Source organism: Falco cherrug, chromosome 7 (assembly GCF_023634085.1).
Source record: "Falco cherrug isolate bFalChe1 chromosome 7, bFalChe1.pri, whole genome shotgun sequence".
NCBI classification, from domain to species: domain Eukaryota; kingdom Metazoa; phylum Chordata; class Aves; order Falconiformes; family Falconidae; genus Falco; species Falco cherrug.
The window spans coordinates 40,488,726-40,506,224 of NC_073703.1; the positions used below are offsets into that span (position 1 = coordinate 40,488,726).

Below are 17,499 nucleotides of genomic sequence, written 5' to 3' on the forward strand. Positions count from 1 at the left end.
GAGGTGATTTCCCGCCCCCCCCCCCCCCCCCCCCCCCATCCCTCAAGATTCTGTAATCTTTGAGGTACGGAAGGCTACAGCTTCTTTTGAAAAGATACAGCTCTTGTAAAGGAATCACTCATAGGAACAATGCAGTGAAAATATTGTCTCTCATCAGAAAAAATGCAAGTGCTAACTGGAGTTTATCACTTGCCTAAAGCAGGCTACAAGAAACTCACTTCCAGGAGCCTCATCAGAATCCAGAGACATATTAATACTGAAATACAAGCACTTGTGTATGTCACTTACTACCTTTCTTGTGCTGTTTCTATCCCAGGACATACCTGCCTCTTGCAGTCCCTCTCTCATGAGCACAGTAGTGTCCAATCTTTCTTCCAACTCTTATTTTTCTCACAGACATCATTCACTGTTAACTAGGCTTCGCAATTTCTCCAGATTCTTCTGATACACTGATCAGCTTACGAAAGTCCATGGCTTCTGCAGGAAATCTGGACTGCAGTGAAATGAGCTGAAAAGCATGGTATTTGGCCTTTGTTTCCTGAAAGGGACACATCTACAAACCTGCAATCCAATACCTCCAGCCAGAAATGGGCGCTTGGGCTGCTGCTCTGTTTAACGCTTCCTCCCCGGAGTGCAGAGCGTCTGCAGACCAGCCACACCTCACACCAGCTGTGCCTCCTCCTAAAAACAGCAGGCAGGTTTAGCATCAATTCACAGATTATCAGATCCAGTAGCTGATACTGGAAGGCAAGTGTTGGATAGCATGCATCTGCCTGCCACAGCTTTAAGACTCACGATTCTGAACCCAGCCTAGCAGTGTGTGCACATGCTGAGGACTCACACATGATGAACCTGGACTTCATCAGAATCGAGCCAATGCTGACCATTTAGTCCATCTGGAAAACTAAGACGTCCAGCAAACATGACAGAACAATCTCATACAACGTTATACCACAATAAAAAACCGCACAAAAAAGCTGACAAAATATGGAAGAGCTGCTAGAAAAATCTAAACGGTAGAAAATAAGCACTTTCTATATACATCTCACTTTCTCTTTGTATTTACTATACCCACGTTGGTGGTCTTTGTATTACATTTCTATACAAAACTGGTATTGGCTCTGTTCTCAATTAAAGCTCTCTTCCATACAATTCGCAATTGCATTCAAGCTGTCTGCCATCAAGATTCAAGATGATTAACTTGCATTTCATTTTCATCACTGTGGCAGCACTTAATCAACAAGTCCCTACCTATATGTATTTATATAGATATACATGTATATATACACACATACATACACGTGACAAATACTGTTGCAGTTATCCTCTCTTCCAGTGTTTGGAGTGATAGTCATCCTAGAAGGTAAAGGCATACACCACTCCCACAACCACAATATTTCCAATTGTTGCTATTATTGCAATCCATAACAATATGGCATCATTTGAAGAACGAGATGTCTCTTCTGGTGGATTTGGCATGGAAGAAGCTGCATGGACGTTGGCTGATGAGTTAAACAAGGAGTACTCCGTACTAAAGTCCTCGTTGGGTGAGTCCATAAAGGCTCCTCCCATAACAGGAAGCTGTGAAGAAAGATACAGAAAAATTAGATGAAAGCTAGTATCTGTATTTGCTTTGTCTCAAAGTCATTACAAAAGACTGCCCAACAGCAAACCTGCAAATCTACTGAGATTTCATGGACATGGTACTAGTCTGTCAGGAATACCACAGACACACACCTTCCAGCATTTCTGTTAGAATCAATATTATTGCAGAAAAACTATGTATATTCCATGGGCTACACATAAGAGCTAGCACGCAGGCTCCAAGTCAACCTAAGTAATTATATGCATTTAGAAAGAAGAGATACAGCTATCCCCAAAGCACTCACACACCAAAATGTAAGTTTACAGCAACACAACTGTTTGGTGACTACAAGCAATAATATACTGCCATAAGGCATCAGGCAAGCACCGCAAAAACATGATACAAAGAATTTGTTCCCCTTTTAAGTATCACTTAGCAGTGAACCCTTGATTTACATAGACATCATGCAAAAACATATGAATTGCAAAAGTTCTTACTGTAAAGCTAACTTCACTTGCAAAACACACCATTGCAATGCTTCAGGATTTATAAACCTATGCAGTGGAAAACTGCAAACTGGATTTTGAAAGGCTCCATAGCAGTGAAGTAAGTGGCAGATTTCCAACACTTCTTCCACCCCAGGCTTCTCCTACTGGGAAGGACAAAACTTCTTTGGTACTTTTAGTGGATTTCTCAGTGATACCAGGAAAAGTTATCAGTAAGACAGCGGTTATTCAATACAGGGATATGGTAAAGTTAAAGAAAAAAGGAAATGTTTAACCTTGTCCTTATACACATTCCAATACTTCATCCTAGATCACAGCACATATTCTTTACGAGTCAACAACTATTTTAACCTCTATACAGAGGTGTAAAATTACATCCTTCTGCAAATGTATGGGGGGTTCCTTATTAAGGCAAGAGAAGGATACCTACTGCAGTATGAAGATCATCTAGTACTAAAAAAGGGTCCACACAAAAGCTTTTTGCTTCCATCCTTGTCCCTTGTATGTGCCAGAATGCAGAGCTGGAAGTCTCCCCCAGCTCACCGAGTGCAAACTCCAGTCTCACCCAAGTAGAGGACATTGTTTCAGAAAAAGCTGCAGAACATCTTCATATATCTATAAACACTCAGGGCACACACTTCTGAATATCATGTAAAAAGCCAAAGATTTGCTCAGCAACCTCAGGAACAGCAACTGTTATGTACTGCTGGGAGAGCATGAGCTCTTCCTGGCTGTTGTAATGCCCGAAGTCTCTTCAGTACTCTAAATTGCCAGAGGACTGTAGTAGGTAGGTTTACTGGGGGGGTGAGAGCAAGACTACACACGACAGATGGACATGGGAAGCCCAGAGCCATATGTCCAAATCTCTCTGCCAGCCTGACCAGAAGGAAAAAATTCCATCATAGCATTGATGACTGGTTTGATCTTCAGCAATAAGTAAAACCTAGACATCAGTGCATCCTACCTACACTTTTCTTTCAGATCTGGTAGAACTCCAGAGCTTCAAGGAAAGCTGAAAAAACTCTGAGAATGCTCTCGCTAAGCAACACTCTTGCTGCAACACCAACCAACCTTTTCTTCTCCTTCCATGCTGCTGCTGTCACCTTCCAACCTTTGGATGCAATTTTAATCTCCTGGTTTACACCCTACTTGTAAGTGCTTTTGGGGTTTTGGCATTATTACTCTTCACCTTTCTCAACAGGCTTCCTCCTACAACTGAAACCCTGTCTCTGTAACAACAAAATAAAAATCCTTCCTGCTACTACACTACTAGTAGTACCATCGTAACTTTGAAGTCACCGTGGCCTATGAATAACAGAGGAATCAGTCTTGTCTTTGTTCAGCCACATCACAGAAGGCTGCTGTACCATCAGCCTTCACTTACCGTGCCCGGCACTTACTGGGCTGAAAAATTAATCTCTTTTAACACCCTGTCCTTCAACTCCCGCATCACATTTTGACTCTCCCTGTAACCTCTCCCTTTGGTACCAAACCGCACCCCTCCAGGCTGTGTGCAGCTGTGCTATGGAGGGTGCTGAACAGCACAGGACTTGAGGATACAACACCTCTCCTCTCCACAGTGGTGGCTGCAATCTACAAATTGGAGCAAAGAATTTGAGAAGCTCGAGGGTAAAGGAAATAAAAAACTTCTTTTGCTCACTATCCACAACATTTTAGAGAGCTATGAAACACGGAGCCTTTCAAAGCTGACTGCTGAACGAATTTCACCTGTACTAGAAAATATCATGTCACATTCAAAAGGAAACAGAGAATGATGAAAGACCACAATGGATATGTCATACTAACTAATCCACCTTACATAAACTTAGCTTTGAGGTCAAATATGGTTAGACAAAAGGAGACTGCAAGAAACCAAACAGGAAATTGCAAAAGCAAATTGCAAAAGTAAAATTTGATACATTCTCCCTGCATCAAAGACTTCTGCTGCCAGTTTCAACACCAGAGTGTGCTTTAAAGAGAGCAATAGCTTCTATTTCACATCAAGCCCAGCTTAATGTTTTGAATCCAATTCCACTGGCCTTTTTTGTTTCTTGGAATTTGATAAGGAAAACATTTTTCAGTTTAATCAGTATTTTTTTAATGTAGAAGTTGCCATAAAAAGCAATTCTGACTTCAAACAGAAGTGTATTTATGCAGTGATGCTACCAATTAACAGCTATGGAGACACTAGTCAAAGATTTTTGCAGCAAATGACAGGCATACGTTTACCACAAGGGCAGCAAAATGCTCAGTCTGAGGTGCATGCCTCCTTAGCAAACCATTTTAAGGGTATCAGCATTTAAGATTGTCAATTCTGCAAAATCTTTCAACTTGAAAAATCATCCAAAATATAGAGGTGCACATATATGTGCATGTGCCCAAGACAGTGGAAGGTCATGAGCACTGTTCTGGTGAGTGATACCTGGTTTTGGGGCCATCCATTCTGTGCTCTCAGCCAGTTACTTGAAGTGACAAGCTTCTACCCTGTTAGTCCACCTGGTGCTGTTGCAGACGCAGGGAGCATCCATGTAGCAGCACAGCTACACACCACACTGCAAATGATGTCAGAACTGAATCTCCTCATACCGTGTAAGGCTCAAGCAAGCTGTCTGCACCATCTGAGGGGAACACATGGTGGAACAGCTCATCTGAATCTCCGAAAGGCTTGCGGTGACCTGATACAAAGCACTGACATTCAGCAGCACCTGGCACAGGCTCTTTCTGTAAAATTCACTTCCAATTTTTCTGTTTGTAGGTCAGTAGCACTTTGCCACAGATCTGGAAATAAACCTTACTGCCAATTTCCCATTTGCAGAAACTGTCTCTTACTAAATGTGTATTCCCCGCTTCTCACTGCTAAAATGGCCTCACATAAGAGCGCAGGAATGGCCATATGGTGTCAGACAGAAAGTCCATCTCCCTTGTGTGTTAGCTCCAACGGTGGCCATAAATAGATGCTTAGGAAAGCCAGAGCACGCCAGGACAAGCATGTCTGATACTACCCCTTACCAACTCCCCGCCTCCAACTGTTCTCAGCTCAGAAAGTTCATAAGCCAGATGCTCTTACAATGGATTTAATAGCTCGCAAAGAATTTTGCTACCACGAACTTGTCCAGCCTCAACCTGAGCTCATCTAAAGCTGATCATCCTTCTCAGCCTGGCCTCTTACTGCCGTCTAACAGTCAGGGTTGCCCAGTGATCAGAGTCACATAAATCATCCCTGGGAGATATGCTCATCTCTCCACTGGAGAGAGGGAAGCACGGGCGATTAATATCAACTGGCAATCTATCTTTTTGGTAGTTTAACTTCAGTGAGATGAATCTCATCGCTCAGTCTTGATGTCTTTGTTCTCCCAAAAGGTACTGTATCTTCCCTCTGCAGTCTTATTCAAGATATTACATTACAGGCTGCAAGACATCCAGACCCGACACTAATGGGAGTTGCAAAGTGCCTGTGATGAACAGTCAGCTAAGGATAGAAAGCCTGCAGTGCTTTCTGTGCTTGCTCTGTCTGTGCCTCTAAAAAGCAAACAGATGCCAATTTACATCAGCCAAAAACTGCCCCCATGCCACTGCCATTACAGCGACCTGCAGTCTGGTTTAGCCTCAGAGGATTTTTACAGTTCAGGCAAAGCTGTGCAGAGCCTGTGCCACCCTCCCCAAGAGCACTGGGTGAGGAGGCCAGCACAAAGGGTTAACTGGGAAAGGCGACAGTGAGTGACACAGCAGGAACAGATGGCAAGGGGGAATGCTGAGCACTGTTCGGAAATGAAACTCTTTTCCTAGTGACTATGTCAATAATGTTAAGTAGTGCTAATAGTACGTTGCTTGCTAAATGGTTTCTGGGACTGGCAAAGAAAGAACTGAAATCATTAAATAGCAACAGGCAGAAAACCAAACAGCAAAATGTCAAGTGATAATGAGAACACCTACTGTGCTAATATCTCCCACTGACATCCAAAGGGATGCTTTAGGGTCACGAGGAGAACAAGGGACTTGAACAGTTAAGTGAGACACTTTCTAGTTAGCAGAAAAATCCTATTTTATAACAAAATGATTCACATCAAGGAAAAACAACATGTCAGATGCCAGTCACTGATACTCTAAACATGATAGCTTTCTTAAGCAGCATCACATAAAATCCATCACTCAGCAGTAACACCGCTCCCCATCTTTGAGAATCAGGTGTCTGTCATTTTTTCATAGTCAGCTACAGAAGCGTAACACTATGTTCCTGCTACCTTATTGGGAACCCAGGCTTAGCACAGAGATTTGAAAGCAAATCTTCCAGTAGCCACTTTCCCGAAATTAGGAAACCTCAGCAGCAGCTTTCATGGCTGTGCGGTACCTTGGCCCTGGCTTCAGCACACACCACTCTGGGAATGGGATGCTGAGAAGTGAAATGTCACCTTGGCTCAGTTGTTTTGTAAAATCCCTGTTGTTACTTTCGAATATCTAATTTTTCAGTGATTCTTTTTGGTTAACTTTTAGGTAGCATATTTTTATATGATGGCATATTCTGAACACATAAAGTGAAATTATTATTTCCTTCTGCCCTGGCGGTGTGTGATCGCTGCAGTGCTTATTTGTGCCTGAAAACCCTCTAGCTGCAATCACAAAACAATCTAACACACTTGCCAAAGATGGCAGAAACAGACAGGTTTGCAAAAGCACCATAACCACATTTTTATTCTTAAGCTTTTTTTAAATAAATATTTTGCACTAAAGATGTACCTCACATGACCAATATTCTCCCCACACTAATTCTCTTGTGTCTCACAGAAACATGCAGATAAATATATTCTCTTCATCTAAAGCATGCACTATTATGTAAATGAAGACATCCTAGCTAATATTTATTTACTGGTAATATCTAGGGAACCAAGTTCTTCCATCCACCAGAATATCACGCTACTACTTACAAAGCAAACGTTGGGTACACAGTGACAATCAGGAGAGTTATTTCATGTTCACTGCAAGTGCATTAGTTTAAATGCACTAAACCCCCACACAACCAAAATTAAAGGGCACCTAAGGCAATCTAATTTAATTAGATAGATCTAATTCTGAAAAGGGAGGATCCATGCAAATGCTTTATGCAGTTAACTTTAAATTCTCATTTTAATTAATTCAGATCCTTGCTTCACAATGAAATGTCTCAAGTTGACAAGCCTAGGAAAACCAGCAGCTTATTTTCAAAATACAGTTATCAAAATGTTCACCCTACCAGTGGCAATGGAAAGTTTTCACTCTTAACTTGAAAGCATCATGATTTCACCTGCTATTTTTAATCTTGTCTAAACCTCTCAATTCTATCAATCTCTTCCAATTCATGATACTCCCAGGACCTGTGTATTACTTCCTCCTCTGCTTTCCTGATTCATGCTAGGCTAGATACAATGTCCTTTTGGACAAGCTCACTGTTCAAAGTTCTTCCCTATTAGCAGCATCTCAGATGCCAGAGGTTAGAGTTTCAGCCTTGCCGTTGAACCACACTGAGTTGCCTTGACCAACAAGTGTCTAGTTATTCAGAGGAAGGAACATCCAAAGATCTTCCAAGACATTCCAGGACCCTGCAGCAGACACTTCAATTCTGAGTTTGCTCTTGGCTGTAGAAACTGGTTTCCCTTAACTAAGTTGTTCCCACAGGGAAGCGAACTCAGCTGGATCTTTGTCCCTAAGCACAGCTACCCCTCAAGTGCCTTATGCGAGCACATGCCATGTGCAGACTGGAACACCTCTCTGTGGAGCTCTTCTGCTGAATCAGCCGCAAGAAACAGTGTAAATAACTGGCACGAAGGTGTTTTCACCTTGGTTTTTTCACTCCCATATTTCTGCATAGGTAGCATCCAAGATACCCTAATGATAAACATTCTGTGATTCCATTCCCACAATTTACATCTGCCTAGTGCCTTCTTGAGATAGCTTTCATTATTTCAAAGAACCCTACTGCTTTTAAGCTATTATTCTCAACCAACTGCTGTTGGATTTCATCTTCCAAGTGTGGAAGAGTGAGAACAAACAAAAGCCTTTTTATTGTCGACACATCTCAAACAGAAACAGAGGAGGAGTTTCTCATCCTACCCCTGGCCCCAAGAATTCCTCCTCTCTTTCCAACCAATGCCAGCAATGCTGCACCAAGGAAAAGAGCAAGTTTTTCCAATGTTGAACAGAAATGCAAACAAGCTGTATGAGCTACAGCTCTAAGTCACATGTAGTTTAAACCATTAATGTGTATACTTTAAATTGGAGAGGGTGGTGAATACCACAAGTGTCCAGGGCAATCAAGCAGACATGCTTTCAGCTAATTCGATGTGCCAGGAACAACCACTCAGGCAGCAGCACTAGCTGACCTTCCACATAACTAATAAAAACTGAGGCTAGCATCCCATTGTGCACTCCGTGCTGAGGAAGCAGAAGATGTCTAGGTCCCATTGAGACAGTTACAGCTTTCATGACACATGCACATAGAAGAAAAAATACAGAGGGAACCAGAAAGGTATTTATCAAAATGGAGAAACTCAGCAGGGGGCTATAAAGCTAACCATCATTGTTATCATGAGTAGGAGCTATTCAAACCTATTTACAATTTCCAAAGCTGACAAAACAGAAGACCTTTTCACACCATGTATAATCATACTGGGAAATTCACAAAGAACAGGAATTCCTTTACACATAATAAAATGTGCAGAGCTGTATCGGTTTAAATTCGAACACGATTCTGAATGGGTTTCAAACACCAAACTTCTGAGTTTAAACTCTTTAATCATATGTAGAGGAACAAGATGCTGATTATACCACCTATTGGATGGTTTCTCGCACAACTTTCTGATATTTTTGGCATGGGTAACTTCAAAGCCAAACTACTGGGTTTAACTGGATTCACATGGTCTGATCATGTAAATGTGACCAGTTCCTTTCTGGTATCAAGATCCTCTATTACAAAAACTAACAAACCAACCCCATAACAATGCAAAAAAAAGAAAAACCTGGGGGAACACTGCCTAGGGCATATTTTGATGTCCCAATGGACAGCTTTGCTCGAAAGATGCAAGGTGCTATTACTGACTGGGAGCAAGTACACAGCTACACAGTATCAGTGGAAGTTCTGGTTATTCTTACGCAGAGAGTAAGTGGCTCTCCATGTGCTGGAGGACAAGGAGGAAAAGAAGAGTAACACAAGCTGGTTGTAATGGCACTTCATATCTGCAAGAGGAAAAGATATTCCCACCATAAATAGAAAAGTCAAATGATGAGGTGTAAGTGGAAAACCACACAGCAGAGCTCAAGAGTGAGTGTAAGGAGAAACCTGAATGAAGCCTAATCCCATTTCCCAAAGTGAAAAAGGGCTACACATGCCCTCCTGCATCATGACCCTGGCAACCGTGTTCATCTCTGACAAAATGTCAATGCCTCATTATCAATTTACTGTTGTGGCCAAGGCATCCTGGTAGCAGAGAAAGGCTAACCTTCGTATTGTTTTGATTTTCCTTCTGCTCCCTCTCCCTTAGCCTAACAAGATGCTTAGGCTATTCCTGAGGGGTAGGGAGGATGGGAATTGGAAGCCATTCACAGTAATGAAAGCAATGACACGATTTCAAAACTAGAACTAGTTCCCGCTGAAAAATTGCTTAAGTCACCAGACGTCAGGCATGGGCAAAAGCAGTGATTTTGTAAATCACCATATCCTTCAGTATTCAGTAATCAAGATGTTTCTCACAAACGGTAAAAGAATTTCAAGGGGCAGGTGTTAGGGGTTAGACCTAGAAGGATGTGACATTTTGGACATCATCTTGTTCCTCTAGAGAAAAAATAATTACAAATTCCTCTATGTTGCACATGCTGACCACTGTTTAAACCAAAACCTAACAGCAATAAAAAAAATTGTGCATGTTAGCTCCGATCCCTGCTACACAGCCCATGAAAAATTAATTGGCTGAGGTTTAACTAAACCACACTACAGGCATAATATAGTTTAGCTCGATTTCCTCAGAGAAATTACTTACTATTCCATGCAGACTCAAAAGCTTTCAAACTATACATATGATATATTTTACACAGTGATGGTTGTACTACAAAGACAAGTCAGGATGCATTTGCCTATGGAGGGCAGTAATCGCTACCACTGCAGCTCTGCTGTACCTAATGATACACTACGAATGCCTCATTTCCAGCATCTTTGAGATAGCCACCTGGAATCTGTCTTCAAATATGATAACGTAAGAGTTTGGTTAGTCCTCCCAACATAATGCAAGCCCACTGGGAAAAGATTATTTTATGATGACTTCCAGAGATTAACTCTCCCATGGAAAATACTTGCAGGCATCCAAGAGAAACCCTTAGAAGGGAAATTAAAACAATTTAATAAGTCATTATTCTATAATGACTACTTTCCTTAAGCTTATATATGCTGTCAGACTCCCTGAAAAAAAAGAGGAGAGAGAAAACTGGTAATGATGGATGCAATTTTATTTTGGCTATACATCATTTTAATGCAATATTCTTTTCCTCTTAATTTTTTTCTTTCCCTTTCATTCTCGTTTCATTACTTTCTCACAAACGAAAAAGGGGGGAGGGCTGAGGTACATTGACAGAATATTTAAAGTATACCTCTCACATCTTATTTAAGGCTATTTTTGTAAACATTTTTGCTTGCTTAGCCGGCAACCAGTTCAAGGCACACAACAAGCCTGAGAGTCAACAAAAACAATGTATTCCAGTTGAGATAGACAAAAAAAAGGAGAAAAAGGCGACACAGCTTTAGCCTTCTTCATGCCTGGAGACCTTAAGGGTAGTGGCTGGCATGAAGGTCAAGTAAAGCATACAGAACAGCTTCTAGGAAGAAGGGTGGACTGCCAAATGTTATCCCTACTGCACGCACTTCACTTGATAGAATACCAACATCTGGCAGGTTGCCATACTTCTTGATCCCATCAGGCAAATCAGGCTCAACATATGGCTTGAACAACCCATAGATTGCACATCCCCCTCAACTTATTCCGTAGAGCTTCAGTAGAGGTTTATACCTGAAGAAGAAGAAAAACAATTTGCTTAAAGTAATTTAATCCTATTCTCTTGCAATTTTGTCTCATGAGTGAGCTAATTGCACAATACACAAGAGAATAAAAATTAGAGTGTGAAGAAATGTTGACCATTTGTTAATTTCTAGTATTTGAAGAGAAACATGCTAAGAAAAGTTTCTTCCAACATAACTATTTGTTGAATATCATGAAGAGACTAAAAGCTTGATCACATGTAAATCTTGAGTGCTTAAGAACTCAGTGCCACCAGGCAATTATTTCAACCGTCTTCTAGGATTTACTGTCCCCAGAGCTGAGCCCAAGGAAGAGAAGTAACGTGTTTCTCATCTACTTCAGTGGAAAGTCAGCAGGCATAACATGAACACATTTCACAAATGGCTTAAAATAAGCCTGGATCACTTTGCTTTGAAGTATAAGAGGAGCATCCATACAGGACATTTCACTGGCTCTTTTGGAAGAGGGCAGAAACCTTCATCAAAGTGTGAGAACAGCCATCATCAGAGCCAAACATTCCATATGTTCTCGCAAACTCAGATTCTCACAACTAGGTCTTGCCCCTGTACTAAGACCATCAAGGGATGATTAAGTGTGGCTGAACTAGAGAGCAGCTGACGACATCTTTACCATGCCAAACAAAACCAGAACAACTAAGCCATCTGTGTTTGTGTTTAAGACTGTTCAAACAGTTCAGAGCACATGACAGAAAAATATAATAAATTATACATTGATTCTTTCTAAAAAAGCATGTCTATATATGTGTAGGCAAAACAGTACTTCTTAGTGGCTGACATATGGACAGGATGGGCACAAATCAATGTATAATTTATTATACTTCTATTTGTAATTTGATATTTGTGCTTTGAACTCTTGCAGTTGCTGGGGCTGAACAGGATAATTAAAGACTTGAATATGTAACAGCTTTCCTTAGGAATGATTTTTTTTCCTACCCAAAAGTGATTTCTGTAAAAGCTTGTTCAGTTATTCTTGTGTTATGAAAGGCTGAGCAGGGAACAAAGAAAATAAAGTCTAAATGTATTATATCTGCATTTTCCTCCCATCTTATTCAGTTGAATCCAAATTATGGTATCACTACTGGCTTGGAGACTGGAACAGTTCAGAGAGAAAGAGCAATTCAACATCCTCCCATGCCTTATAGAAGATGCAAGTTTGCACTCCCCTGGTGTCTTAGATCTTAGGGAGTTTGGAGCAACATTTGGAAAGTACATAAACAGGAGAGAAATCTCATTGTTCCTGAGCTTGACAGCTGTTCCCGAGTCTGACACAATTCAGGTACGTAAGAAATAACCACCACCAGAACAGCACACCAGTTGAAAAGCCTTTCACATAAAGGGTGTTGAAAAGCAGTCAGAAAAGGGCAGGCTCCAAGGTCAAGCAGGGTTTCCCCACAGCCTGCCAGCCAAACCAAATACACAGGCTCTTCTGCAAACCTGAGGTTCTGAGGTCTCTCAATGGTCAAAGCCACAAGACAACAAAACAGCTGAGGGATACCTCCGTGCTTGAAGAGACAAGGTTCAGACTGAAGCAGGGAAGTTCACCCACATACCCTTAGATTTATACTCACTTGCACATGCACACACGTGATTACATACACAATTTTGTCATGGTATCTTGCACCTACAGATGACACTTTAAAATCATCCAGCAAAATCAGCCTAAAGAGCATAAACTCCAACTACTGCAATGCATAAAGCTAAAATATTACCCAAGTGAACTGCACCAAAATCCAAAACTCTGGTTTGTTAAGCCCTTAGTACAAGTCCTACAAAAACAGTTGCAAAAAAATGCCTGGCAGAAGCATAGCCATGGCTACAGGAAACCTCAGCACGTGCGTGGCAGCGTGGTTCCCAACGCAGCAGAAGGGCTGGCTGGGGTCTTCAGTCCAAAGCTTACATACTCAAATAATGAACTCACTGATCTAGATTAGAATACTTCTACCCATGCTGGGGTTTTATTTATGACTCCACAGAAGCCAAGTTAAGTAAAATAACATGATCTCATTTTTTTGTGGCATCAATGAGTGTATGGTGAAAAGATTAAACAGCGAAGGAGATAAAAATTGGAGAGGTCACAAAGATTCTCACTGGGGAGCCACTGGTTCTGAGAAGGCACAGCTCAGTGACTTATTTAGTGCAGCCTTTGAACTGGGATGGACTGCCTAGTAAGGGAGACCTCTTAAAGAAAGGTAACAGGCGAAGGAAATTTGACTGGAGCTAACCCTATAACATTCTGGAGGTTGTTGCTTCCTAGGGAGAAAGAGGTCTCTCCCTCACCCTGGCGGCCTGACACTTATACATCTACCCACAAAAGGACTTGCCCCAGCCATGCTGAAGTCTTCAAAATTGCAGCTCAAGCCTTTTCCAAGCTGAGCATCACTCGTCAAAAATGCAATACATCAATATTCAAAAAACAGCGTAAGAATCTTTCTGCAACAACAGTGCAAATATCTAGTACTTGTGAAAATGCAAGCATCCTGCTCATCTTTAATCACCTATATTTAGAAAAGCTGGATTCAAGATCTTAATTTCATATCTCAAAGAGATTTATGAATCCCAAACCACCGTTCTGTGTCCTGCATGAATAAACCTATAACACAATGAGGTACTGAGAACTCAGGAAGAAACGTCCCTAGTGAAAATGATTGCAACAGATGCCCCAAGAAACAAATAAAACCATCAGAAAAAAACCACAGAGAGAGGTTCACCCCATCTAGTTTGCACCCTCAGAAGCAGTCTCCATAAAAACATTCTCAAACTCACCCTGCAGTCAAAAGGAGGCAAATTTAGGAATTTAAACCTAAATTGCATCAAGATTCCAGTTGTATCCATACCTTCACTACTGTTTAGCGTAAGTAGGAGTGACAGAAGGTTTTAAGATGTGTATAGCTGTTGATCCCAAAGAAGGCTGTCTGCCTAAGGACTATAGTTAAAGACTTTAAAAATCCTATTGAAAAATATTATTTCTTGGTTTTTTAGTAGGAATATGGTAACTTGCTAGGAGAAATCACGCTACTGCTGGCTGACAGAGGTTTTCAGAAGAGTTACGTGCATCAAGATCTCCCTTGGGAAGACACCTATTGCTCTCCATTGGCAACATACAGGAATGCAAATACTTAATCTTGAAGGAGTGCACACGATGGTCATTTGCAAGTTTATACAAGAAACTTTGACCTTGTTAGGTGCTGGTAGGAACTTATTTCCTACTCCCATTATTACATTTAAGGCTTCAGAGTTGGAGTAAAAGTGTGACAGACACATGCATCTAAAATTATCTTCACAGACCCATACTAAACGTAACTAAATCAATAAACTAATAATAGCAGAACAGCAGAGATAAAGGGAAGTTTTGAAAAGGAATTATCATTTCTTTAAAGCAATTCTGCATGTTGTCATTTTGAAAGTGCCCTGCAAAAAATGAGACCTTTCATAATATGAACAATTGTATGCTGAAAGCATAGTCAAAGGGGTGAAAGCAACATCAGATAGCAAACAGATAACCATAGTAAACAGACAACCATGTTCACCCAAGTTAAAATGTGATCAAGTTAGAAAGCTTAAAACATTCCAAATGAAACTACTTTTTCTCCATATTTGTTGGTAGGCCTGAATTCAAGACGACCTTTTATGCAAAGTTTCTCCACAGCCTAAGTAAGATAGTCAAACTCCGTAAAACAACGGATGCTGCCCTGACTCCTTTCCTCCTAGCACATTCAATATGTGACCCAGTTGTCCCTTGAAAATAAATTGGAAATCATGCCATAGTATCATAATACACTCGCTGACTGGGGAGACCGTACATAATTGATTTCTGCGTGACATCCTTAAAGGAGAAGACAATTCCTTTCATCTGTGGTTGACCATTACTTGACATTAAGGAAAGACATTATTTATTTATTGGCAAGTTCCTAGAATTAATTACAGAATAAAACCACATTAAATCCATCCTGTTGCTCAAACAGCATCATGGAAATATAACTGATGAAATGCAGCACAGCAATGCAAGATGACTGCCCAGCTTAGAGACTCATCACATAAAAATAAGCTCCAGGTCAGTTCAGGAACAAGTGATCTAGAGAAGTGGGCAATTATGCAATATTAAAAAAAAAATCTTCCAGGCATGGCTTGTGTGGGAAACGTGCAAATCTCTCTTCAACTTTTTATTACCCAATTGCTGGTACAGATACAAGTTAAGTCAGTGAAACAAACAACCCAAATTTGAGATTAATATGATGCGATTTCAGGCCAAATCCAAACCACATCGCACTACAGTACAATCCAGAGCACTTGCAGAAGCCGGTAGAAAAACTCTACTGGTTTCAAAGCAGAAACACTAGTGACTGTAGACAAGCCACCCAACTTCAAAAGAATAGTTTGAGATGTACTGAGCGCCATGGGCAAACAGGCTGGTGCTCATCACGAAACTTAACTGCACCCTTGCTATTGCCTGAGTCAGTACCTTCATAAATTTACATTTCTCTGTGCGTCTTCCATTTGTTTTGGTTTTGTTGTCACTTCTCCATAAAAGTTCATGGGCTTTTTGGCAGAATGGTTGAGCTCCACTGAGGTTTCACTTAGTTTTGGTTCACACAAAGCCTGTCACAGTAAGGTCCCAGCCTTGCCTAGGCACTTTGACCAGTGTGATTCATTTACAACTATAACTAGTAATTAGAATTATCAGTGGCTCTTTCTACCAAGAGCCAATACAGTGTAAGCAACCACCTGCTGTCAGATAACCTTTACCTATGTGTGGCATATCCATGTCTGCTATATACATGAGATAATCAAAACAGTGAAATCACCGAACCCAGTTCTCCCCTTTGTATTAGTTTTCTATTGACATCGGCTGCAATAACATAAAAGCAGTTTGGGGGGTATTAAAAGCAAAAAAATCACACCTGTCATTTTTTCACCTGATTTATGTTAGGAAACACGGCAGTGTAGAGTCTGCCCATTCAGAACAATCTGAAACCAGGTAGGATTGGGGAAAATCTTGAAGACATTCAAGAACTCAGAGTTTCATTATCCTGAGGTCAGTCTCTGAAAAATCTGTCTGCCCCAGCCTGTGATACAAAAGACACTTAGGTGAAACACACATACAATGACAAAAAGCAGTAAGTCAGCTCCTCAGAAGGACCACAAGAAATGTGACTGTGATCCCTAGGAAGGAGGGCTGGATCCCAATAAACAAAAGAGCAAATGCAGCATGGTTAAATGTTAATTATATTTGGCTCCCTCAAAACAGATGCTCGCAGACAGATTTCTGTTTCATCCACTAACAACTGTCATACACAATCATGTCACCGATTTCAGAGGGCTGCAGGGTTTATACGCTTGCAGGCAAAACTGACAAGACACAACTAAAGAATATGCACAAAATCCGACACCCTGCTTTGTCCAACAGGGATATTCAGATACTGCAATGGAGAAAAGAGGACCAGAATGTGCCACGCTGTTTCAAGAAGAGGCATAATCGTCAGACTGTGCTGGTGCCCGTGACACACTCTGCATGTAAAAGCAATGGCCCTCACAACTGCGTGCTCCTGTGGGAAGCCACAGCGTGCTCCTGCTCTTCACTACCTGGTCTGGGCTTCTGGACCATCACATACTGTTGAAAGGATAATGGGCAGCTGCGATACAAGAAGGCAGACACAGATAGGCAGAGGGTCAGCAGGAAGAGGTACATCACAAATACGTGCAGGCGAAGGCAATCTCTTGGGAAGTCATATATGCTTTGTGCACTTTACATTGGCCTGCAGTAAACTCCCTTCCCATGACATTTAAGAGTCTTTCTAATTACTTCAGATATGAGTCCCATAAGATTTTACAGTGGGCCTTGGCCAACTTCAATTTTCTGTTGGAAGATCTACAAAGAATGGTGTGGGAAACGAATACACTCATTCCCCAGTCTGAGGCCATGTTTCTCAAGCTTGGGTCTTCCCAGCTCAAGTGAGAACACGTCAAAATGCGGGTTGAGCCTGGAGATATGCAGCACTGCTGTCACGAACCTCATTTCATCCGATTTTATCAAGAGCAGCTTCTTGTTCTTACAGTTTAAATAGAGAATGAAGAAGAAAGAGAAGCAAAAACTTCTGTCTCTCTGCTTCAATTCTGGGGGTGGACAGAGCCTCAGTGAGAAAAGGAGGACTAATACATACACACACATACACAGGGGGTTGTGACTGATGTTAACCATGTTCTTCACATACCAAGTAGGGATCCCATCTGTGTATTGCAGCTCTGCTCACAGCAGCATTTTTCTACCCAAAGGGCACTAAATTACCCCCCAGCACTGATACGACAAAACCAGTGCCACCATCTCCAAGCTGGATTTTTGCATGCCAGCCCCAGAG

General features: G+C 41.3%; 1 protein-coding gene across 1 annotated transcript in view; it reads right to left on the minus strand.

Annotated features, from left to right (window-relative positions):
• Window positions 1-29: 29 nt before the first annotated feature.
• C7H14orf132 (chromosome 7 C14orf132 homolog) overlaps window positions 30-17,499 on the minus strand; it is a 37,369-nt gene continuing 19,899 nt past the window's right edge. The window contains exon 2 of the mRNA XM_055716702.1: window positions 30-1,581. Coding sequence (XP_055572677.1) covers window positions 1,357-1,581 — 225 coding nt within the window. The 3' untranslated portion in view covers window positions 30-1,356. The remainder of the gene's footprint in view (window positions 1,582-17,499) is intronic.